The sequence below is a fragment of the Pteronotus mesoamericanus genome, unplaced genomic scaffold (genome assembly GCF_021234165.1).
Source record: "Pteronotus mesoamericanus isolate MK-2021 breed Mesoamerican mustached bat unplaced genomic scaffold, CSHL_Meso_final scaffold_705, whole genome shotgun sequence".
Taxonomy (NCBI): domain Eukaryota; kingdom Metazoa; phylum Chordata; class Mammalia; order Chiroptera; family Mormoopidae; genus Pteronotus; species Pteronotus mesoamericanus.
This window is the reverse complement of record NW_026555326.1, coordinates 7482822-7509131: the sequence shown is the minus strand read 5'-3', so window position 1 is coordinate 7509131 and position 26310 is coordinate 7482822. Positions and strand designations below refer to the sequence as shown.

Sequence of the window (26310 nt, the reverse complement as noted above, 5' to 3'; positions counted from 1 at the left end):
CACATTGATGTTTCTCCCCCTCTTTCTCCCTCCCTTCCCCTCTCTCTAAAAAGTAAATAAATAAAAATAAAATCTTATAAAGAAGCAGCAGCAGCAACAGGTCTTGGGACTATATCTAAGGAGTACAAGGAAAAGCCAAAAAAGACTCAGTTTTGTGGGTGGAGTGACTAGGGAAATGGTCATCAGGAAGGAGCTGGTTTTGGAGAAGAGAACTGGCCTAGACTAACATTGAGCTGGTAGCTGGCCATCCAATGGTAGGAACAGCACTGGTAGTAGGAGGAGCAGGATGAAAAGGAACAAGGACAGACTGCGCAGATGTGAAAGTCAGTTGTTAAAAAGTGAGCATCAACATGGACAATATGAATAGGATAAAGAATGTGGAGAGGAAAGGAAAGAGGGGTGGACATGATAAGGAAATGGGGGACAGGAAGACATCTAGCTAAGGAGGCAGGGAAGACTGCACCTGTCAAAGGAAAGGAGGGGAGACTTCCCCCCAGAATAAGGTGGTCAGTGGGGCCCAGAGTTCAAGAAAAAGGAGAATTTACAGAGGCCACTGGGTTTGGTCTATTTAGTATACCTGTATGCCAGGCCCTGGGATGTTGGTTAGAAGTTATCCCTGACTTTTAAGAGTGCCAGGCTCTGGGCACACACCTGCGTGTGGAAGAAGATTCTGAGGCTGAAAGCTTCAGTCCATAATGAGAGTGGGGAAGGAGGGTAACACGAGAAAGAGATGGAAAAATGTGTACGGTCGAGAGCAGACCATTTATCAAAAAATAATAATAAAGGAATTTAAAGTAAAGCCAGAACTAGAAAAATAACTTGAGGGGACAGAAAAGGCTTGCAAACTTCCCCTACACCACGCACTCACGCACCAAATAGGTGAGAGTTGGATATTTCTAGGCTAGAGAAAAGGCATCGCTGTAGAAGAGCAGAACTTATTGAGGGAAGGGAGATTCTTGTGGAAGTAAATAGAAGGCAGTCCTACTTCCAAAGAGCCAAGAAGAACCCGTTCCCACTAGTTAAGAAACATGGCAAAGCGGTAAAATGATGACAGAGTCCTGGCTGGAAAATGTGGGAATCGGAAAAGGGGACCGTTTGGGAGAAGTGCTATCAGCGAAGGCTTCCTGGAGGAGGTGGCTTTAACCTAAGTCTTGAAGGATGGGCGGAGAGAAAAGGTCGGGGCATTCCGGGCTTGGAGCAAACTGGGCGTCGCTCTCCTCCTTAGCTCTGTTCTCGCCACTCTGAGGCTCCCCTTTCTCTTCCCTCCTCCCTCGACTTGCGCGCGGGGCTCAAGTTCCCAGCACTGACGTCAGCGGGCAATGACCTCAGCGCGGGGGTGGCAGGGGCGGGTTCGTAGTGCGCGCGGGGAGCAGCGGGGCAGCGGCCCCGCCCCTATCCGCTGGCAGCGACCAATGAGAGAGGCCACTGGCTACCCCGCCTCTCGGCAGGGTATGAAAGGCGCATCCGGACGGCAGTCGGGGTAGAGCCCCAGCGGCGGCTAAGAAGCCCCTTTCTGGAGAGAGGTACGACCCGAGCGGATCTCTCCTATTTCCCTGTTGCCGCACGCCGAACCGGGCACAATATGAGTCAGGCCTCCTGGACAGGGAAGAGGACAAACATGCTCCCTGAGATCGCCGCCGCCGTAGGCTTCCTCTCCAGCCTCCTGAGGACCCGAGGCTGTGTGAGCGAGCAGAGACTGAAGGTGTTCAGCGGGGCTCTCCAGGAGGCACTAACAGGTGAGCCCACACCAACGGGTCCAGGCCCGTCGCACCCCGCCACCGGGGCTCAGCCCCCCTCTCTACATGTCCTCCTTCCGGCAGGGCTCCTCAGCGAGCAGCTCCGGGTCTCGATTTCCCTCCGGCCCGGAGGGCGGCCCGGAGGTCTCCAGGTCCCGGATCACGTCTCCCTTCCCAGCCCTGCGCTTAAGTCTCGATCCCTGGTGATTGTTGTGGGACGCAGGGGGACAGACTCTTGTTCTGGAGTGCGATTCCGACCCCCGCGGCTTACGCCTGGAAGGGAGGGTCCCTGCGGGTCTGAGTGCGGGCTCATCTTCCTCACTGGACTTTGAGAGTCCGAAGGACGCGGCGGGTGATAAGTCCCGGCCCGCGAGAGAAGCTCTTTTGGGAGACGAAGGTGCGCTCGAGCCTTCTCAACAACTGGAATCCCAGGCCTGGCTCTTCCTGCTGTGCGCGGAGCGCCGGTCCCGGGCGCGTTGTGGACTTGCTCCCGGTTGGAATCGGCTCCTTTTGTATTCTCTAATCCCCGAAGCCATCTGCTATCTATTACGGTGACGAGGGAGCCTTGTAGATAGTAACTGTGCTCTGTGGGAGTGTGTGTTGTGGGGTGGGGGCTGCGTGAGACAGGGAGGTGGACAAGAAATAGGCAGCGGCTGGCTGGGAAGAGTCCTGTCCCCCAAATGTTTCTAGCCCCTTGGTCGGCGGTGTTGGGCAGCGACAGCCATCTCTGAATGTGCCCACACAGGTTCTATCTTCTGAGGAGCAACATATGTTTCATTAAAACAACCGTTTTTGATCCCTTAGCCAGCCAGTTGCTAAGGGGCTCTGACTCTTTAAGGAGATAGGAGGAGACTGTGGGGCCCAGGGTGGGAGGTGCAGTAATTTGCTGTGGATCTAACCATGACGATTGCCTTCCTGCCTTTGAAACGGGAAATCAAGACAAACCACCTTGTCGAGTGAAAATCACTGGGTCCTTTCCTGTCCTTTATCCCTTCACCACTACCCCTCCTTTGCAGTAGTAGCACCCCCCTGTTCCAGCTGCTCTAACCAAGGCATCTCCCCCTTGACCTGTCTCCACAGAGCACTATAAACACCACTGGTTTCCCGAGAAGCCATCCAAGGGCTCTGGCTACCGCTGCATCCGCATCAACCACAAGATGGACCCCATCATAAGCAAGGTGGCCAGCCAGATTGGACTCAGCCAGCCCCAGCTGCACCAGCTGCTGCCCAGAGAGCTCACTCTGTGGGTAGACCCCTATGAGGTATCCTACCGAATAGGGGAGGATGGCTCTATCTGCGTCTTGTATGAGGAGGCCCCGCTGGTTGCCTATGGACTCCTCACCTGCAAGAACCAAATGATGCTGGGCCGGAGCAGCCCCTCCAAGAACTATGTGATGGCCGTCTCCAGTTAGCTTCCCTGCCACCCTCACCTCGCACTCTACTGTACTCATCCTTCCGTGACAACAGGCCACGTCATACCTCAACCTGGGGAACTATATTTTAAATGAAGAGCTATTTATATATATTATTTTTTTAAGAAAAGGGAGGAAAAAAACCTAAAGATTTTTAAAGAAAAAAGTCCTTAAAGGGTGCTGCTTGGAAGCAGCCTTCCCAGGTGCCTTTGGAGACAACTGTTGTGCACTTCAGTCTGGGAGCCAGTGTCTGCCTATGGGAGCAGGGAGTGTGTAGGGGTGGACCTGACCAAGGTGAGGTGGAGGAATCTTGACCAGCACCTCAAGAAGATGTGAGAGGGAGCAAGCATGGTTAACAGCTGTGAATGAGAGAGATCAGGATCTGCCCTGGGGGTGGGGGGGAGGCTGATTCAAATTTGTCACTCTCCCAACCAAGACTCCTTACAGCCCTGACCTCAGGGGCTTTCATGAACTTAACTCCTGCTGCCTAATCCTCACTTTTGTTTTTCTGTTGAGATCCTGGGCAGAGAGCGATTCCTTCTGTCCTAAGCAGCTTTTCTTAAAATCATCACTAAATTCTATCCCCAGGGGCTAGATGTAGATATTGCTTCCCAGCCAGGAATCTAAAGCTTTTTATTTTGTGGGGGTCAGGGGAGTGAGTAAGGCAGAGATTGCTTTGCAATGTGCTGCTGTGTGTGTAACTGGTGAACAATTTGGGGGTGATATGCAATGGAATTTTAGGACCCAAAGAATATCCACTGGGTTTTTTTCTTTTTCTTTTTTAGGCCAAAACCCTTCGTTTTGGAACCACATGGAAGTCCTAATGCTGCTTCCATTATCCCTTTAAGAGGTGGCTCAAAAGCTATAGGGAACTCCAGGTCCTTTATCACTGCCTCCTTTTAAAAAGTACAACACTCCTCTCTAACTCTGCCTACTCTTCTCCCATCTGGTTGGGTCATGGAGCTACCCTATTTTCTAGGACAAGAGTTCTCAATCACTGTGCAATATGGCTTCCCAGTCCCAGAAGGAGGTGGGAAACTGGCCCTCAGAAACTCCTGGTGCTCTGGTGGGCTGAGGGAGCCATCTCTCTGTCCTCAGAACTGTAGTTGGCTGCTCAGCTTTGCAGGTATCCCGTGGCTGATCAAGAGAAAGCCCCAAATTCTGTAGGATTACTTGGTATTCTTGTAGGGCCGACACTAAAAACCAAACATTGGGCATTGTTTTTTCTCCCTGGTGCTCATAGCACCTCTGGGAGAGGTTGCTGTCTCTCAGTGCAATCCAAATGTGTCTATAGACTTGTGCAATATTTACTGTTCTGGGTTGGTGAAAAAAATGGAAAACTACCTTTGGTTTCTCAGTGACATTAGTAAGGGGCCCTCAGAAGGCCTTGAATTCCCTAACCTGAGTCACCTTAAAAAGGACATAGCTGGAACATCTGGCCAACCTGGCTGCCCTCCTGCTATTGCCCGTTAGTGAGGAGCCTCCCCCAATTACCACCACTCTTACTAGTCTCCTCCCCATTGCATCCCCCTTTCCTGGGTTTCTTAACTACTCATTCTGACTCACAGGTGCTATTTACCACTCTCCCAACCCATTCCTGTCTGTTCTGCCTCCTTTTCAACTCTCCAGATCCAAGCTATTTTCCCAAACCCTGCTTACAGTGTTTATTGCTTTAAAGGTAACTTCGGGCCCAGACCCAAGAGCTTATTTTCTGGCTGGTGGGTTTAAACAAAGCTGTGAATCACTGAAGATTACATTGCATTTTGTCTGCAAACAGGTCCCTGCCTTTATAGAAACAGCCTCATGATCGTATGCTTAATCTGTTCTCTCTTCTCTTCTTTTTTGATGTTCACTTTAAAAAAATAAAAATGCCCAGAGCTGGACTGTTGAGCAGGCCTGTCTCTCCTATTAGGTAAAAAATAGTAGTGCTTTTGTAAGCTATTCTGAAAGAAAAAACAAAGGTTACTAATTGTATAATAGTGTTTTTATATGGAAGAATGTACAGTTCTACAGGCAAGTGTACACTTTTTTGTTATTTTAATAAAACTGTAGCAGATGAAGTTGTGTAATGCAGAGAAGGTAAAATTCCCACATCACTAATTTGGGTGTCTTTCAGACCCAAATCTTCTCTTTGTGTCTTCAGTTGCACTCAGAAGGCCTATATCCTGTGGCTAGGTAAAAGAAGAATCTAAGATGTGTGGCCACAGCATTTCCAAGCATCACCTCTTCCCTAGGAAGTAGCTCCTTATTTACTTCCTTTAATGCATATTCTAACAGCTCCCTGTGAAAATGCTAGACTCAGACAGCATTCTTGTAGCTAAGCACTTAATTCAGCCAGGGCCCATCTTACACATCCTGTTCTTGCTAGGCCTTAGTTGTATTCACCTTTCAGCAAGAATATATTGTCAGTTCTTGGCGCTAGAAATACTAAAGATGATTAAGACACACAGACTGAGGTGATAAGCAGAAGATACCAAGCCCTTTCCCAGGTTGGGGCAGAATTGTTAGAAATTTCTTGTAAGGGTCTTCTGCCCTCTCTGGAATTACCCTTTGCTGGAACCACCAGCCTCATCTTATTAGACAAGAAAAGTTAGACCTCAGTAGTTTCCACTGAGGTCAGAAGTATATTTTTGATCTGAGCTAGTTTTTTTTTGTTTGTTTTTATAATGTTCTTGGCCATAGGTGCTCTCTTTAAATTTTAAACATGAACAACTGGCGCCCCCCCACCCCCCGCCCAACACATACCTTTCATTTCACACCTCCACAACTTTAATCAACAAACTTGTAGTTTAACCTAAGTGTCCTAGGTGGCAGGTGGGCCTTGGAGGCTCTGTGTGATACACTGGGAGGGTAGGTGAGCCAGGATATGGGGATGGAGGAAGCCAGCTCCTTTGTATCAAATACAATTGGTTATGGGGACCCACTTGTTTCAAGGAGTTGTTATTTAAAGAAATGTTTCCATTTTCATTTGTAGCTCCTAATACAAATGTCCTGGGCACTATAAGGACCCACTTTTTTGGGTGTAAGGACCCAGGGTTAAGGTTGAATTTTTGCCCATCTAAGAGTGCTATTCTCTTATTTAGTACAAAGTCAGCATCTACCTTTTTTCTTAATAAGCCCCACTCATGGAGAATATTTCATTTAGTAGAAAGACTGAAATTCACAGAAGCTTGTGTAGAGGGTAAGGGGACATCCTCACACATGTCTCCAAGCCAGGGAACTGCAGAATGGCAGGTCCATCTTGGAGCTGCTCTTGGCAGACTAAATAGTCCCTAAATTTACACGAAAGGGATCGAGCAATGTGTTATTTGCTTTAGAGCTGACCAGATTCAACATGGGTAGAGTGTGCCACCTGGCCAGCTGAGGTACAGGGGCAGTTCCCAGAGTTGTAAGTGGTAGCTTTATGTGTCAGGGACTGACCTTTATTTGGTCACTCTGCTCCCAGAGTTCCCAGTTGGTAAATAGTGCCGGCCTGACTGAGCAACGGGAGACCTGTGCTCAGTCAGCTGTTTCTGGATGATAATGCACAGCCCAAAGTGTGTAGACAAGGCCCTGGGAGCTGCAGATTAAGAGCCCATCCTAACTCCTGATAAGGAGCTTTGGGTGGGGGAGGCCATGATGCTGCAGGAAACAAGCCCCAGGAGGAAGAAACCCACATCTGTGAGTCTGACATCTGATCCTTTAGCAACCTTTGGTAAGAGAAGATAGGCCTCCTGGTTTCCAGGCCAGTGCCAGCACCCCCACCCCTCAAAGCATGGCACACTAGAGACAGTTCTGGACCAGGAGGGAGAATATATGGGTGGTAGTCTGGATTCTTCTTCCTAACCAGCTGTGTGAGTTTGAACAAGCCCCACAATTTTCCTGTGTCAGAAATTAGGGGGTTGGTTTAAATGACTGTTCCTTTCTTCAGCTTTTGATTCATCTCCATTATCCTAGCAATCACTGTAGGGTAAATTAGCACAGTGATTATCATCATTTTCAATTAGTTGAATTGAAGGGTTTTAGGGGGCTGGGAAGTACAAGAATAATCTTCTCTGGTTTGTATCACACTCCTGCTTGGTAAGTTTTCTGTTTCCAAGGTAGTGAGGCAGCTGCAAACAGGTGAGGCACTCGGGCTCTGGTGTGAGGCTGACTGAAGGGATCTCATCAGCTCTACCACCCGCCTAGCAGCTGTGCATCCTGGGCCCAGTTGCCTCACCAAGCAGGCCTCCATTTCCCCATTTGTAAAAGTGGATTAAGAATAGAATCCATCTCACAATCTTGTTACGAGGTTTAAATGAGATCAATAAACTACTGAGAATTAGTGATTTTCACACTTAAGTACTCAATAAATGAGAATTGTGGTTTTAAGTAGAAGTTAACCTCATCTCTTCGAGGTCCTCCAAGTTGGTCCTTAGATGACTAAGGACACTCTGGCATTCTGGTAACTGGGAGGAAGCCACTATTAAAGTAATAGTTCCTTCTAGTGCCTCCCAAAATAGCTACAGTTTAACACCTTCCAAGCAAGTCTGTGTCCTCTCCCATAGAAAGATGACTTTCAATCCTTTGTTTAAAAACTTCACAGTCCCAAAACCCATCCTAGTGTTATATGCAGCCCATAAGAACCTGCTGAACGAAGGAACTCGTGTCTGACCTCTGCCATTCTTGCTGAAATACACGGTGCCCTTGTTTGACAACTGATCTCGGCCACAGAGCAACTTTGACCTGCTGGCTCCATGGTCTGCCTGTGGATTAATACCAAACTGGGATACGTGCTCATTCACACACAAAGTGGGTGGGAAAGGGATTTTCCAGTAACAACTTTGCTTTCCTCCATTCTGCCCAGCTGTGGAATCACACCCACCTGCCCTCTCTTCCAAGAAGAGAGAAGTGATGAAGCTGAGAAGGGCAACCCTGATGAATTCTGGCTTTCTCTCCATATCATTTCTTTACAGAGCTGGCAAGAAAAACATTTTAGCTCAGTCTAACTAGAACCCTGGATAACAATCTTGTGCAAACAAGTGTACTCCAGATGTGCAGCCAGTCCTATCCTCTGCTTTGATAGGAGCCTGGTCTTCTGGCCCCATCAGCTCCAAGTCATTTTGTTCCCCGCTGACGCCTGGCTCTACCACTCCCCACCATTAGTCCCATACATACAGGCAGGCCTTTATTCAACTCTTGTCCAGTAAACCTGACAGGCCACCCCGAGCCCATCAGATAAGAGGGGTGGAGCTGGGTAGGTTGAAGCAAAGGTGACTTTATTTACCACAATGAGCAAGGAGGAGCCATTTAAAGTTCAATGGACACCAGGTAATAGAAGGTGGGGCCAGGAAATCCGTGAGTGAGGATGGCTGGACAGGGGCTGTGCTAATCTTGGAGAATAAATTCAAGCTTTGTCTGAAGCCCCCACCCAAGCCCACTTTGTTCCTTAGCTCTATTCCACTATCATCTTGGGAGACCAGTGATACCAGATACTGTGATTTTTCAAGAGAAGCAAGAAATATACTTTATTTGACATCTCCCTAAATTCTAATAATGGTAACTATCTTTAAGAGTTTTTAAAGTACTATCTTCACAGGCCCTCATTCTGTGACCTATGATGCACTTGGGACCTCTTGAGTGTGGGCATGTGGGGGTTTCCAACCTGCCCTCCTCCCCTACACATGTATTAGGAGGGAGGCTCTCACCATAGCCACGGTCTCAGGAAGGAGCACCCAGCACATTCCTGATAGAACCAAAGGCACACATGGGGCCTCTGCTTCCCCACAAGGATCCAACTGGAAGCAGCTCTCCCCACTGTCATTCAACTGTTGTCCGTTAACCTGTGACTGGGACTATAGTCTCTGGGCCTTTGCCCAAGGAATGTCGTGCCTACCTTCTACCCACCCACTTTTGTCTGGTTAACTAATCTCTCAAGATTCAGACCATCTCCTCCAGGAACCTTTCCAGTGGCATCTCCCCCTTTCCCCATGTGTGTTCCCATGATACTCAGTTCTTTCCTGTCTTTGTCCTTATCACTTTGAGTCTTAGCTAAAATGTGGACCCTGGACCCTGCCAAGCAGTGTTTGGTGCTTTATAGGTGTTACTAAATATTGTGAATATCCAGGTTGAGTAAATGACAAGAATAAGAGGCTAATAGATTAAAGGGATTTAAATCAGGTGGAAGAAAAACAAATCAGGTCCATTCAGGATCTGCCAGTGAGGAATCCCAGCTCAAAATAGCCAACCTGTGGACTGTACCTTCTTAAGAAAACAATCCTTAAAATCTTGCAGGCTCTTTTGCCTTTAAGCACCTGCTATGGGAATGTAAATGTAATTTAGAGAAGAGAGAATACACTTTAAATCACAACTTTGGAGAACTGTAGTTATCAATGAACTTCCTAAGTAGATTAACTCAGAAGGTACTGTCCTAAAGAGAAAAAGGCTGGACTTGTCAGGGAGGCACTCTGACAAAGGTGGCAGGAAAAAGGCTCCACAGCTACTGAACCCTGATCCTGTCCACAGGAATCGTCCTTCCCGCTGACTGCTTAGGAGGCTGCTGTGGGGCGGTGGAAGTAGTTCTGGGCTTAGGAATCAGGGAATAGGGACCCTAGCTTCAGGCCTAACAATAACCAGTAATAGAAGTCTTTGACGTTCTGTACTAGCCCCTTCCACTTGTGAGCCTCTACTGTTTTGTCACCTGTAAAATGAGTCACCTGTGGCTCAGTTGGTTGGAGTGTCATTCTGTAACAGAAAGTTTGTGGGTTCAGTTCCTGGTCAGGGCATATATGTAGGTTGCAGGCCAGATCCCCAGTCGGGGCACATGCGGGAGATGACCAATTGATGCTTCTCTCTGACATTGATGTTTCTCTCCCTTCTTCTCTTGGGCTGAGGATAAAATAAAAGAAAAAAATACAATGTCCTTGGGTGAGGGTAAAAAAATCTCTTCAGTCGAGGATAAGAAAATAAAATAAAATGAAATGAGTCACCTGTGCTAAATCACCTCTCACCATTCCATTTCCATTCCCAGCTGGAACAAGAAAATCTCTGCTTTTTCTGTTCCTGGACCTGCCTCTGTCACTCTCCAAATACCACAACAGCCTTCTACCTGCCCCACTAGCCCAGGAAGCCTGGGATAACCCAAAACTCCATTTTCATCATTCCTTTCCCTCCCTGCTGCCTTTCTTTGCCATCTGGAATCCCTAAGATGGGAATACAAGGCTCTCCCAATCTTTCCAAGCCAAACTAACCATGCCCAGACCCTTGACCTTGTCAATTCTCTCCTGCTCGCCTCTCCTTGAAGCTGTGCCCACACTTGCAAATTTCTCTACTTTGCCAATTTTCATGGCTGAAAACTACTTGTAAAACTAGTTTGACATACTTTTTTCTAGGATATGAGCACCTAGTGTGCACTGAACACCCAATATTGCCAGGCACTCTGCCTGGTGCCTTACACACAGGCTCTCTCACGCACACGAGCACCCTAAGAGGTACTGCTACCTCAAGCTCACAGAAGAGAAAAGCAAAGCACTGCTAACTAGAGAGGGACTGCCTCCACTGTCTGCACACAGGTTTAGAACCTAGGTGTGACTGTCTCCAGAGTTCATGCTTTTCCCTTTACCAGTTGCCTCTTCAGGATGTCTTCCCTGAATAATTTCACTTGTTCTCTTTATAAATATTATTACTTCAGGGCTTTGCAACATTTATACATGTGCTTTAAAACTAATCACACTGTTATCACATACTTCTTACTCCAAAGTCTCTTAAGAATGTGTATACATGGTTTATTACTGATCACACTTTTTTAAATCGCACTTTTACAACATATACAGTCAGTACATTTTCATGTATTGATTTTGGTTGATGTCTAGAAGCTCGCATCCCCTTCCCAGCTGTTATGATATGAGCCTCCATAGCAGGAACCATGAAATTATTTCCTTTTATGCCCCCATGTGCTATCCACAGCTTGGCCCACAGCAGTCTAAGTACACAAGCTGTTAAATGAAAAGATAAGGGTTGTATAAAATGTGATGTGCCCCACAGGTGGCCACAAGGCAAGTGTCCTCTCCTCACTGTCCTCTCCTGTCTCCCATTCCAGACCTAAAAGGGAAAGGGCCCTCTTTGGAGTTTTCTGAGAAGGGGTGAGGAAGCCCTATGGGCTGAGCCTCCCTGCATACATACACAGTAGCAAACATGATTCTGGGTGGATGCTGATGATAGGGCTTTGTTTGGTCTACTTTGCTGTCTCTTTCACCCCAAACCACAACAACCTGAAATAATAAGCACAGTAGGCAGATACGGGCACAGATCTAGAGAAATACATGGGGAAACAAATGGCGGCTTATTTCTGGAATAAGCTTTCATGTAACAGAGGCTGATGCATAGGGTAAGGATTCTGCCTTTATGCCTGGACTGTGGGTTTAAATTTACATGGTTTAAAGAGGACCAGATTCTCTGGTGAGAGTGAGGAGGTCATGGAAGGAACAAAGGGGGACAGAGGCAAAGCCCTCTAGGAACCTTTCTTTTATGAGTGTTCTTGTCCTGGCTCTAGAAAAGCTGATGCTAGACGGGAATGATCCCTTTACCATGTGGGGTGGGGGTGGGAGAGGCAGTACATTTGAGCGACTCAGCTGCTAGTTCCCAGCAGCTGGTAGGTGCCAAAAGAAGTGCGATTAAGTGTCTGAGCCCTCCCCACTCCTCACCAGCCCAGCTACTCCCCAAAAACCCTTTCTTCTCTTGGGCAGAGCTTCCCCTCACCAGCTGCCCGCTCCTCCAGGTGTTTCCTGTACTCTGTTTTCTGGCTGGGTGGCAGAGGGTGGGGAGAGGAAGTCTGTTTCGGCTTCCTGTGAGCCAATGGCAGCCTGTGAGGGGGAGGCAGGGCGCTCCTGTATCTGAAGAGAACCGACCACAAGCAGCAGCTGCCTCCTGACACCTGCCTTTCTGAGAGCGTGTCCATAGTAACAAGCCCAAGAAAAAAAGAGGCTTCCTCAGCAGAGCAAGACAGGGGCTTCCCTTGGGTCAGACCAGAGGGGTTGGTCATTTCACAAGTGAGATGTCCAGAAGCTTCCCACCCCAACTCCCTTTTCACCAGGGGACAGGGGCGGGGTCAGGGCCTAAGTGTGGGTCACTCCAGGGACCTCAGGGCAAAGGCCTGGTTACCCTGGACTCTAAGCCCTATGTGAAGTGGCAGTTGCCTCTCAATGAAAAAGCCAAGAGTGAACAGTGGCCATCTTGGTAAAGCCTCCCTGTTCTTACCTCAGACCTGAAATTGCCGCAATCCCCATCTTCTCCAAGCCACTCCAACCCCAGCCAGTGGGTGCAAAGACAAACACTGTCTTGGGTTTCTCTCAGGCCACTCTTCCCAGGAAGGCAGGCAGTCTTTTCAGTTCAATTTTCTCCATTTCAATGGAAACAATCCATTCATCTGCATGATTATTTCTACATCTTCCTCTTGGCTCTGGGGAGCTGGACTATTTTGATGCTACATAGTATCTCCTGTGCTTGCACAGGGCATGGCACAAAGTAGGTTCTCAATAATATTGTAAATGAATGAATGAGAATGTTACCTCTTTAATCCTTTTCTATCTTTATGTTTGTGATGGGCTACGAGAGTAATACAATAAAACATAGCATCAGTGAGCACTCACCACGTACGTGATTTCATTAATCCTCAGAATAACTCTATGAGGTTGATATTATTACCCTTAGAGTACAGATGAAGAGACCAAAGCTCAGGGATGGTGAAACAAATTACCTATGGGCATGCTGCTAGTAAGTGGCAGAGCCAAACTCCAATCCAGGACTGGTGAATAAACAAAGAAAAAAAAATTAAGGCAAAACTGGAACCAGGGTTTCTTCTATTTCTCCCTGTCACCCTTAGCCCTCGGGTCTTTTCGTCCCAGGTGGGCACAGGTAACCAGGTTCATGGTGATCGCAGACAAAAAATTGAACCGAACACATGGAGTTTATAGCAGAAAGCGAGAAAAAGCAGATTAAGCCACACAGAACATGGGAGGAGGCCCACTCTGAGCAGAGAGGGGCAGAGAAGGGCAGAGAAGAGCCTAACAGCAGCAGCAGCCCCAAATCAGGGGCTAGAGGGCTTTTATTCCTTAGGGTGGATCTCCCATGTTTTCCTTGATTGGCTACTGGGAAGAGGGTCCCACAATGCTAATTTATTATAATGAAGCAGGGGTCAGGTAGCCTCTTCTGCGCAGGTGCAGTCCTGATTAACTAGGATTTAATGCTTTTCCAGATGGAGAAACTACCAGACTTAGGACAGGGTCTCTGCCCTTTATCCATGTTCTTTATCTTAGCCCTGGGGCACCTCTGGAGTTTCCTCCTTCCTGACTATCTCCTGCCTCATTTTGGATTCCAAGAACTTTTATACCAAGCCACAGTTCACATTGCGTAGACTGCAAAAGATAAGAAGTTTGGAATCTCAGTCTTACATATCTTTTATATCCAGGCTCAGATTGCCTCTCCTCTGTGAAATCCTTGACATTTATCCTAGTCTTAAGTGATTTTATAAAACCTTCAGAACTCTTATAGAATGAAGTCACTGCTCCTATCCTCAATCATAAATATATTTTGTGTGCCGAGGTCTTTCATGGATTTTGTTTTGTTTATATGTCATATTCCAAGTTTAACATAAGTCCTAGATATCACTCTGATATTGCTCAATATAAGCCATAGCATCTGAGTCCGAGATAATACCTGGGTATAAATTTGACAGTGGGAAGGGCTGAGGGGCCAGGTAGTCTAGTCCAGACTCGTGAGTGCACCCCCACCCCACTTGCCCTTTGCCTCTTTCCAGTTGGAGAATCATGATCCAATGGACATGGACCAGCCAGATGGATTGCTTTACACTCAGCTGCCGATTTCCCAGCCCTGGTGCAAAACACAGGGACTCCTTGTGTTCTTTGTGACCCATTTCCTTTTCTACTGCTCAGGGTGGAGGCTTAGGTCTCAGTGGCTTCTTTTGTTTTCACAGAAGGAAAATAATCTCCCTGTAATAGTCACTGCTTGACCAATAGGCTTTTCCCATGGCACTCCCAGGTGGAAAGAAGAAAAGAATGGAACACTAATTGTGTCCTGGGATGAGATTCAAAGATACCCTGGCGAGTGGAACAGGATATAAAAGTGCTTGTGAGTATTACAATTTTATTTGAATGTGAGGGATTGAAATGCATCAATACTGGCCTTTGAGTCTGGGGTCTGTATCTGGACTCTAGCGCAGGGCCAGCTGCCTCTAGCAGCTTGAAAGATATTTTTACAGTTTTGAGTTTTCAGCCTCTGTCTACCCAGCAGGCAGTTGGTATCCTGGAGTGAGAGCCCTCTTATGCTCAGAGACAGGTCCTTGTGAGACACATAAGGTGGGGAGTAGGGCAGAGAAAGAACTGGGTTTTTGTTCTTAGGGCATTTTCAGTCCAAAGGAGGTGAAGGGATAATTATCTATGAGAGTACATAAAACACTGACAACAGGGGATTAAGTGCAAACTAATGGAATTACACAGAATGATACATTATACACAAATGCTCAGGCGGTAGCTAAACAAATGAAAATGATTCGAGATGGGCGAGGTTAGCTTCAGTAAAAATTGGGAAAGGAACCTGTTTTGAGAAATACCCTTACTATCTTATACCAGAGAAAAGAAACTCAACCCAGCTCTGAGCACAAGCACCTCGGCCAACACACACTGGAGGCCAGTGGGTGGGAGGAAGAGCAGGGCATGAAGCCAGGTGGGAGGGCGCTGTGAGCTCTGTTACCCATGTTCCCTGGCCAGCCTCTCTGTTCTTCCCTTCCCCCCACTTCATCACCCCAGCACCACCAGCTCAGCCCTTCTGCAGCAAAAGCAAGGGGCAGAGGGAGTTTAGCCCAGAAGAACACCTGCCTGTGGCCTCAGAATCATAACTAGCATGTGGTATACCTTTTACTGTTTTAAGACATTGGAAATGATTCTTTTTTATTCTAAACTTATTGAGATCTCTTAGCACCTTAACCTGGTTCCCACTAGTCCTCCCAAATCAGGCTGGGCTGATGTTACAAGGCAGCAGGATGAGGGAGACAAAAAAAATGGGATTCGGGAAACTAGGGGGAAAAGGAGAAGGAAACCTCCACTCTTACTCTATTTTAAAAGAGAGAGAGAGACAGAGAGAGAAAGAGAGATATCTTTGCATTGCCTTGAATCTTTCTGGTTTCAATTGCCTCATGAAATATTGGGTTGGCCAAAAAGTTCATTTTTTTTCCATAAGATGTCTCTATTAGCACTTAGTTGTCCTTAACTTCATTCAAAACAATTTTGAATAAAGTTCAAACTTACCTATGGGCACACTGCTAGTAAGTGGGAAGCTCCCGGACATCTCACTTGCGAAATGACCGTTAGATTGTTAGATTGTATTGAGACAGCTGTCATATCGTGTGTTAAAAAAAAAAAAAAATCAAAATTGGTGAATTTTTGTGTAACCACTTTAATATTGAAGATGGATGAAAATACACAAAATTTTATGCCTTATTATTTCAAGAAGGCAAAAACACAACTGAAACACACAAAAAGATTTGCGCAGTATTTGGAGAAGGTGCTGTGACTGATCAAATGTGTCAAAAGTGAAATGCAAAGTTTCGTTCTGGAGATTTCTCTCTGGACAATGCTTCGTGGTCAGGTACACCAGGTGAAGTTGATAGCAATCAAATCAAGACATTAACTGAGAACAAGCGATAGGTGACATACTCAAAACATCCAGATCAATAAAGTTATTGGTGAAAATGAAAAATGTCTTTTATTTTACAGAAAAAACTTAAGGGACTTTTTGGCCAACCCAATAATGGAGCGAAGTACTTCGAAAAACATAAAATGCCATGCCCACCCTACCTCCTGGGAGGTATGAATGTGGGGAAATTGAAAATGAAGCCATATACTTGCATAGCCTCTCCGTTTATAAAGCACCAGAACACAGTCTGCTTACTCTCTACATGATGGGAGTACAGGGGGTGGGAGATTTTACCCCCAAATTACAGAGAGGAAACTGGGACTCACAGCCTAGGTGACTTGTTCAGAATTACTTAGTAAGCAGATGGTGAACTGAAAGTGGGACCTGGTTTTCTGACTCCTGGTCCACTCTTTCTACTTAGCTTTTTAATGTTTGAGGACACAGGTAAATTATTTTAAAGGAATCCCATTCTAAAACAACTCAAACTGTATAATTTAATGGCAGAAGGCCCAGATCCCACTCTTTTCCACCTCTCCCCAAGGCATAGGATTTTTCCATTTTAAACCTGTTTCCAAAGAGGGTAAAACAATACCCAGTCAAGGGATTTTTGCCAAAGGAGAACTTCAAAGTACAATGCCCCATACTACTGCAACATAGCATTGCCGCTTCAAATTGAGATCTCCCCTCCCAGGGGCCCTGGCTCTGCACAGAGCTGGCCATAAGCCCAGGAGAAGCACAGGGCAGAGCCTCCCCAAAGGCAGGCAGATGGGCATGCTGGCCCAAGAGCCAGTGCTTTGAACAAACTTTTTGTTTTCCAGCCAAACATCCAGGTCAGTTCCCTTCTCATCTTCTGTTCCTAGGCAGCCTCCCCTCACTCCTTCTGTCTTTGGGCTGGACTTGAGGAGCCAATAAGCTCTGGAGGGATGGGGGCCACTGTCCTTTTTGACTGGGAGATGGATGAAAAGAGGCTTGCAACTAGTGTGGGGCAACTGTTGCCATCTGTCTGGAGGGTCTGGCCCATTCACTTTGTGCACTGCTGGGCTTGGGCCTTTTGTTTTGTTGGCTGGGGAAGAGGGGGTGTTGTTGTAGGCAGTGAAGGGAAGCAGAGGGTGACAGAAGCAGCTTCTTTGTGCCTGTACCAAACTTTTAGTGACTCACTCGAATAATTTGTATTAGGAAGCTGCCCAAGCCCCCAACCACTCAAGTGACTGACAGCCTCCAGCCCTCTCCCCATTTCACATCCCCTCCACATCCCCCTTCAGCCAAACAGCCCCCAGGTTAGAGAAAGTGGCCCTAGCCCCTCCAGAGGGATGGGAGCCAGGACAAGGTGTTCTGGACCTCTCTGTCCTCATCTTTTTCCTAGTTTAGGTGCATCTGGGGTCCTCCTCCCTCCCCACCCCCATCAGTACTTTACAGCTCTTCTCTTTTTGTTTCGTTTCTGTGGCCTGGCAGGCAGAGGGGCCAAAGCAGAAGAAAAAGCCCATTAGCTGCCAGGGAGCCGAACAGGAAAAGAAAGAAGCTGAATAGAGGTGGGGGGCTGGCAGCCCTTCAGCTCAGCTCCTGGTCTTTGAATAGCACCCCAGGCGAGGCGCTGGGGTCAGTGTGGGGGAGGCTTTGGGGCATTTAATTATTTAAAGGTCTCAATAAAAGGAGCTAAGTCCCTGGGGAAGGGGGTGGGGCATAGGCAGATGGTACGCCCTAGGAGCTGGGAAATGATTGTGGGGTGAATGAGGATGAGGGTGGTAGAAGTAGGGAGAGATGAGCAAGAGAATGGGGGATGGAACTAAAGCAGAGACTGCCCCCCAGACCCAAGTAGGCCTTGCAGATGGCCTTTACCTACACCAGCTGGTGGCAGGGTGTCAACCTACCACTCTCTAGCTTCAACACTCCTGACTGCCCCAAGCAAGATCCATTTTGGAAATAATGAAGCCATGACATGGGAACGGGGGATAGGGGGGTCATCCCCCTTCACCTGTCTTCTGGCACTAAGGTGACCAGGACTGGGCAGACGAGTGGGAGAATTTTCTCTGGTTTTATTTTTCTTTAGTTGTGGTAAAATTCATATAACATGAAATTTACCATTTTATCTGGTTTCAATTTATTTGGTGAGAACATACACCAAATTCTGGAAAAATTGAGAAGGCATATAATTGGAGGTCCTGCTCTTGGGGACACATGCTGTTTCAAAAGGTAACCCATTCTAAGCCTTTTTCTCATACAATATTGTAGGTAGGGTTACCTCTTGAAGAGGGACCCCATCTGACCTTGTTCTTCAGGTTTAGGAACCTACTACCTAGGCTCAAATACAGCCCTGGTATCACAGGCACCTTACTAAACTTCTCAATGCCTCGGTTTCCCATCTATCAAATGAGGATAAAGAATAGCTCCCATTCAGTACAGTGGAGAGGATTAACATATGTGAAGCACTTAGAAGAGTGTCTGGCTCTTAGTAAGCACACATACTACTTTGTTATGTAATTATTATCATCATCATCACCAGATCCAGAGGCATTTCTACAGTCCACACAATGGAAACCTGAGAGAAACAGGGATTTGGAAATTGGGGATGAGGCCAAAGGAGAACTTGCCTGGGTGGGGACAATAGGTTGGGGTGGGGGTGATTTGCTTCCAACCCTTCTGCCCTTTGTAATGAGTTATGGTTGGAAATGGAGTCTGCTGTTCCTAAAAGACTAGTCCTGATCTGGTAACCCCCTTTGCCACCTGCAACCTGTTCCACCTTCACCACGCTAACCCAACAGCCTCAGGGACTCGGGCTCCTACACCTTGCTTTGTGGCCATTTGGGCACCCTTGTTAGCCCTGCTTTACTGACGGAATGACCTACTCAAATGTTTAGGGAGCCTGAGATTTCGTTCTGCTTCCTGGGGATCTTCCCATTCTCTTAGCCCCTCCTGGGCTGCAAGGTCACCCAGCATGAGGTGATCACTAGGTCACTGTGGGATACCCACTGCAAGACACCATCGTCCCTTGCCCCTCTTCATTTCTTATTCTGGTCTGCCCCGGACGTGGGAGAAGGTGGGTTTGTTTTGTGTTCCAACGGAAGCAGCTTCCAGTACTCAACATGACTGGGGACAACCACAACACCTTTCGGCCCAGGACAGCTGAAGTTAAGGCGACCCGACCGCGAGCCGCCTGGAACCTGCCTGCGCGGCAAGGACCGTCCTCTGGGCTAAGGCCGCTGGCTGCCCGGCACCTCGCCTCCGGATGTGGTTCGAGGGAGGAGCTTGCCACGTCAGTAAGTTCCGGCCAGAGCAGTCGGCCAGGACCCCAAGGTTGCTTACCTCGCTTAGGCTCCGCCCAGGGTTCCCCCGCCTCAGCAACAGGCTGCTGATTGGCTGGCTGGTTGAGGGCAGAGCGGGCCAATGAACGGCCTCTCTGACGCTCAGGGGTTGGCCGACGAGGATGGAAACCAGGAGGCCGACAGGGCGCGCCTTTTTTTGGAGCGCGGTGCCGCGCGGTGGCTCCCGTTGGCCGCAAGCGTTTCCGGAAGAGGAGAGGCAGAGGGAGGTCCTGGGCGCGGGCTGCTATACCCAGAGCCCCGCCTGCCTGCCACCTGTTGCAAGAGCGTCTTTGTCACTAAAACTCTGCCGTCCATCCCTCCCCTGTTTTTCATTCTGCCCCCGTCCCCAGGCTGAATGACTGCCGAGCCTGCCCCAGCCATTCTGGAGCAATTCTAGAGGTCCGAGTTTCCGAACTTCCAACCTTCAGCAGCCCTCTCTCCTAAATCCCTCAGAATTGGGGGCGTTCGTGTCCCCAAGTCTGTGACTTGGACCCCCTTCTTTTCCTTCTTGTCTGTGTGTTCTCAACGCCCCCTTATGGTCGCAGTAATCCTCTCCGTCCCTCTAAAAACCAACGTAACCACTATCCCCTTCGTTAAACAGATCCCTTTGGCACCAGCCTCACATACTTTAATATAGAGTACCCATTTTCTGAGGACATAGATTCTAAGCTTTGTAAGAGAAAGTATCTTGAATAACTTTGTTCCCCTACCTTGATGCACGCAAACATAAACATATATATAGACTCAAAGAACCTAACCCTTGAGCATCGAAATAGGACTCTCGTCAACGGTGACCAGGATTTCACTCCAGCTTCTGCCACTCACTGGCTGTGTAACCTTGAACAGTTACTTAACCTCTATGAAACTCAGTTTCTTCCTATGAAAAATACTAATGATAACAGCACTTACCTCCCACAGCATTACTGTGACAAAATGCCTGGCATTCAATGCTGATAGATAAATGATAATACTACTTTAGGTATTAATAAAAATACTAGGTGGGACCCTGGGGTTGCTGTTGTTCCCACTGATCCTGTCCTGGGCAAGAGAGGCCACCTCTCTTCTTCCTTCCACAAGAGGAGGAAGGGTGATAGTGTGCCCCTTCTAATTTCTGCATTTGCCTTCCTCCCACCAGGTAGACTAGAAAAGATGCAAGGTGCTCGACTTTTCCCACAACACAGAGGGCTAGGTCCCCATTCAGAGACTACCCCAGACTTCTTGGTAGACGGTCAATTCAGTTGCTGCATGCCTGGTAGCTATAGTCCAACCTCAGATCCCCAGTGGTGGGTGGCAGACTTAGGTCCTCTCCTTTTTGGGGGATTGCCAACGAAGGCTCAGCATAAATTCTGAGAATGAATAGATCAGTACTATCTGTTTGAAAAGAAAAGGTGGGACATACCAATTAAAATAACCAAACCAAGTCTCACCTATAAGACTGTGAAGCAGTATTTGGCATTGTGGGGACACGGGAATGTGGGGTCTCTGATGTACTGTGGGTACAAGTACATTTGTACAACTCCTTGGAGGGCAGTTTGACAGCAACAGGTAAAGGGAAATTGTTCATACTTCACAACTCAGCAACTCCCTCCTGAACAAATGGACCAGTGGTTCTGAACTGGTGCACCCCCTCCCCACAACCAGAGAACATTTGGCAAAACTGGAGACATTTTTAATTTTGACTGGAGAGGACGCAGGTTCTACTGGCATCTAGTGGGTAACAGCTAGGGATGCTGCTAAATGCAGGCCGTTTGTCCTCCCCACCCCTGCCCAACAAAGAATTATCCAGACCCAAAAGCCAGTAGCACCACCATTTAGAAACCTTGCCATATGCACTAGAAAGACTCTCAAATGCAAGCCCAAAGAAATAGGTGAAAGAATGTTCACTGTATTATTTATTTCTAACAGTAAAATGTTGAAAATAATCTAAATTATGATTTTAGTTCCTCCAAAGGAGAATAGAGAAATAAACTTAGGTGTATGCATAAAGTAGTCAGAATGAGTAAACTGGAACTACAACAATCAATATGGATAAATCTCGAACACGTACTAGTCAGTGAAAGAAGCAGAGTGATATGTAAAGTACTACTATAGACAGTTTACAGGCACAAACAACTCTCTAGTTAGTTTATGGATACCAAAATAGTCAATAAAATGATCAAACACACAAACCTCAGCAAGAGTTTATCTCTGAGGAGGAAGAAACGGAAATGGAAAGAAGTAAAAGGAGGCTTAAAATGCATTGCAATGTTTTATTTTCTGAAAAATTCCTCTAAAGCAAACATGACAATGATAACATTTGTTAAATCTGGATGGTAAACACACAGTTCTTTGTTATATTTTTTATATTGCTTTCTTTGTTTTGCTGTAGGTTTGAAATATTTCAAAATGAATTTTAAAAGGAACAGTATAGATTCAGGGATATATATATATTTATATAATATAGTTATTTGATATATATATAGTTTTCCATTTACCCCTACCCAGAAGGATGTCTTCCCTTCTTTCTCTCTCTTGTTTGGTTTGATGCTTATGTGATGCCTACCTTGGACTGCTTTGCCATTGTCAGGATGCCATCCACTAGAGGACAAGACCTGAGCCTGTAATGCTTGGCTGGTATTCCATACCCAAGTGCCTGGGAATATCTGTCTAACATCCTAGATGAAGCTCTCTCAGTCTGCCTTAAGAAAGTCTCCTTTAGATGGTATGCTGGACAAAACAGTGCCTCCCACCCACAATATACGTTCACTCAGACAGTTAAAATGTTACCTTATTTTGAAATAGGATCTTTGTTCATGAAATTAGTTAAGGATAAAGAGTAGGTAATAATGAATTAGGATGCTCCCTAAATTTAATGACTAGAGTCCTTATAAGAAGAGGAGAGGGCACAAAAAGACACAGACACAGAGGGAAGGCAGCCATGGGAACATGGAGGTAAGCAGAGATTGGTGTGATGTGGCCACATGCTAAGGAACATCAGGAGCCACCAGAAGCTGAAGGAGACTAGGAAGGATTCTTTCTTTTTATATTTTTAAAGATTTTACTTATTTATTTTTAGACAGAGGGTAAGGGAAAGAGAAAGACAGGGAGAGAAACTTCCATGTGTGCTTGCCTCTCACATGCACCCTACTGGGGACCCAGACAGCAACCCAGGCATGTGCACTGACTGGGAATTGAACCAGCGACCCTTTGGTTCGCAGTCAGCATTCAATCCACTGAGCCACACCAGCCAGGACAGATTCTTTCTTAAAGCCTTCAGAGGAAGTGTGACTCTACTGGTACCTGAATTTGGCACACCTGGCCTCCAGAACTGCTATAGAATAAATAAAATTTAAAAATTGTTTTATGTCACCCAGTTTGTGGTACTTTATTACAGAAACCCTAGGAAACTAATGCAGATGGGTTCTGTAGACTTGAAACCAGACTCAAAGCAGTATTAGCCAGAATAAAGTACTTCCAGATTAAGAGGAAGAAGAGGAAGTATGAAGTAGCCCCAATTTCTATAAGAACACCCTATACCCATGGCAGGTATCTGTTACTCAGCTCCACAGAGTTGCCATGAAGGTTTGGGGACCAATTCTCAAATTTCCCAAAAGGAGACTCTGCCATTAGCTTGGCCACTCAAGATCTGAGCTCCTATTTATTCAGGGTCATTTCCTACCATGTGCCATAGCCTGACTCTGACTGCTGAAGATGAGTATGCTGGTGCTCACTTTCCCAGCCTCGCTTACCTCAGGACAAATAGTAGATGACTTGATTCTGCCAATTCAACCTTGAATTAAAAGTTAATGGCGTGCCAAAGAAGAGGCCTGTGGAACCCACTCAGGTGAGGACAGGGTATTGATGGCAGGCAGGACCACCGGTGCTTCTTGTGAAGCATCCATTATCCATTACTGGTGGCTTCGGTGGAGCCAGCCCTTATGTCTGTGCCCTGGGAGCGTGGCTGTGGGTCTTTATGGACATGGTCTTAGGCATTGTTTCCAGCTGCATGCCTCTCAAGCCTGCTTCTATAGCCCTCCCAGCGAGTCTATGAGCTACCTGATTATGACATCCCCTTAACAGGGCAACAAACAAACAAACAAATGAATGGATTCCTTTTCCACTTAGATCAGCTAAATTCAATTTCCACTGCTAGAGAATTGGAACTGACACAACCCCTCTCTCCATCTGATGGTCTGACTTTCAAATAGTTCTGCTTGATTGCATGACCTGGACTTCCAAGGACACAAATGGTTTTAAATGGTCTATTTTAAAATTCCATGCATATTTAGTGAAATCTGTTATAATTCTTGGTTCAGAAAATGTGATCATTGAGGCCAATGAGAGATGCTTTTCATATTTTTAAGACGCCACATGTGAGGATGGGCTGAAGTCATCAGGGATGCACTGAGTCCACTCCCATGTTGCCATAATGGTATCTCCATCTGATCCTGACTCACCTTTCCTCCTGGCCTTAGAGACATTTGTGCTCCTGACATCTGACCTTATATATCTTGTTCTACTTTGGAGTTTGGGTTTTGTGGTTCTTCCTTGGAACAGCTTTCCCCACATCTTCTTGTGCAAACTGCAATTGTTGACTCAGATGTACCTCAAGAATTGCCAGCTAAGCCTGGTACCAATGGCATGCATCTCTTACTGTCCCACCCTGTCTCCAGAGTCTTATTTTGCCAAGGCCCATGGCTCTGTATGACACCTGTAGAGGAGATGTGGGGATTATTGAGGTTGAATGCTCTGTACTGGTGAGTTTTAAGAGTGCTCAAGATTAACCTTACTGCTCTTCAATGCTTTTGCTTATACAGATAGGTTTCCTTATCTCCTCTTGGGACTCTGACCCATTTCCTGTTATTATTTCTTAAACTGGGTCAAATGTAATTCTTTCTCTTCTAAGTATAGTTGGCAACCTGGACATGTAGGTGGAAACAGCGCACTTATGTTTACTGTTTGCAATTTTTGTTGGAGCCCTGCATAATTGGGTAGAGTCTGCTTTGTTCTTTTGCCTATGTCAGCCTTTCTATGCTAGTTTCCCCTCTTTTTCTGTTCCCTGAACCACCTGGGGAAGCCAAGGACTTGATCAGTCTCTGTGACAATCCTACTCAAACCACTTGTAGGCTCTGCCCCCAGGGCAGGGCATAGTTCCCAAGAAGGATTGCTGCCCTAGAAACTCAGGCCACCATGAAATTGAGCATTTGCTTCTGTTGGGCACAATATGGCAGCCCTGGTCACCTAGATGCTCAGCTGGTGGTAGGCGATTCCATCAGTCTGTTTGAGGCAGAGTACTTTCAGAGAGTGTGAAGAAATTTACACAGGTTACTGAGTGTCCTGATAGCACACTTCTGCTGTGGACCCTCTACCCAAGTGCCTGGTGGTAACGGCTGAGCTAGTGAATGAAGTAGTTCTCAGACCCCCAGAAAAAGGGTGCCTGGGGCTGCCTTTGAGGCTTTGCTGGCCACTCCAGCCTTCATCATTCCTTCCTCTTCAAAGAGAATGAAGAGACACTTTGTCGATATATTTCTTTTGGCATTTATGCGTACATCAAACTGCCTCATGGGTTCTATTTAAATCAACTGTATCTTTTAAGTGGCTAAAGCAAAATATATGTTAATTATTATTCTCCCCATCAAACTCCATAGTAAATACCTTGAGAGGTCTACATTCATTCTTTCATATCCTAAATGTACCAAATAGTGATGCATTGTCTGGCTGAGAATTTTGCATACAGTTAAAATGTGTTGAACAGTTGAGCTGCACTCAGAGAGAGAAAAGATCAAAACTTGCCTTCTTTTCTTTATGATCCAGGTTTCTTTCATGGCTTAATTTAGAGAAGTCTGTGAATTGAGATGAAGACACTGTATTTTTATTTTTCACACAGCTAACTGAAATCTAGCATTCTCATCAATTATGATGAAGGTAACAAACCACAGCAATATTAGCAGTACCTGAGGCTTTGTCACCAACTGAAATCACAGGTATTTTTATATCATATTAGTTATTGAAAATACTTAGAAATGCCATTTATATTCATCAGCACTTCGAAATGACTGTAGCTAATTAGGCTTGTTGCTAGATCTTGTTATTCAGTGCATTATTAAATATATATACTATGTAAACATTTATATATTTTAGAACTACTTAAATGTAATTGGTTTCTTCTGTAAACTTATTCATTTTTATCTTGTGTCTTTAAAAACATTTTGAGAAGAGGTCCATTCATCAGATTGCCAAAGGGGTTCACTGCACCCAAGACCCATGGTTACACTGCGCCTATTGGGATCCTGATTTTTGGTCAGTATCTGGCAGGGCTGGGCACTAACCAGAGCAGATTTGGAAGAATGTTGAGCGAATTGAAGCCTTTTTGAAGTTTCAAAAAGCTTCTGATTAAGATTATACTTTCCGGCTCATTTACATAGTTTGTTATTGGAGAAATTTCTCTGAATGTGTAACCTGAAACCAAGGGGAACAGACGTGGAGTACCCCGCTGGGAAGGGATGGGGGAAGCCTTTGATGATTCGAAGTGAAGTGCTGCCTACTAGTGGCTGGAAGGTTGAATTGTGAGGCCGCGAACAACACAGGCCCTTGGACTGCGGGTTGAGGATATTAGTAGCTTGGTACTGGTGTCTGGAATTAGAGAATAAATGTATTAGGTGGTTTTACCCCTGCCTACAGTCCCAGTCTCATCGTTTGAAAATCTCTTCCTTATTCTCTGTGCTCCAGCCATTTTCTCTGTCTTTAAGTGTCCTGAAGCTTCCTCCTGCATTAGGGTGTTAATGCATGCTATTATCTGTGCTGGAATGCCTCTCCCAGACAACTACATTCTCCCTCCATGTCTGGGTCTCTGCCTTTGAACCTCCAGCCTAGGTCAGACTTCTCCATAATCCTCTTGTAGATCTGTGCTCACAGCTCGTTCTCCTTAGAGTGATATTATTTTATTTTTTTGGTTATTGTTCATCATTTATCACTGCACTAGACTATAAAACCCTCAAGGGCAGGGGCTATTTGCTTTTGTTTGCTGAAGTATCCCCAGTGCATTCAATATGCACTTATTAATGAAGAATGAATTTGAATCAGAAAATTCATAAAGGCACTGTGAATATGAGCAGAATGGATTTAAATCCAGGAAAAATAGTCATATGGCCTTCCTCCACTATGACAACCCATTACTGCTAAGCCTCTCCATACTCCTAGAGGTCCTACTTACACCAG

At 46.3% G+C, this 26310-nt stretch overlaps 1 protein-coding gene across 1 annotated transcript; it reads left to right on the top strand.

Moving 5' to 3' along the window:
• Nucleotides 1–1463: 1463 nt before the first annotated feature.
• BTG2 (BTG anti-proliferation factor 2) lies at nucleotides 1464–6353 on the top strand. Its single transcript, XM_054562923.1, has 2 exons — nucleotides 1464–1736; nucleotides 2817–6353. Exons 1-2 carry the CDS (start codon nucleotides 1583–1585, stop codon nucleotides 3146–3148), a joined length of 486 nt encoding a protein of 161 aa, XP_054418898.1. The 5' UTR covers nucleotides 1464–1582; the 3' UTR covers nucleotides 3149–6353.
• Nucleotides 6354–26310: the final 19957 nt, after the last annotated feature.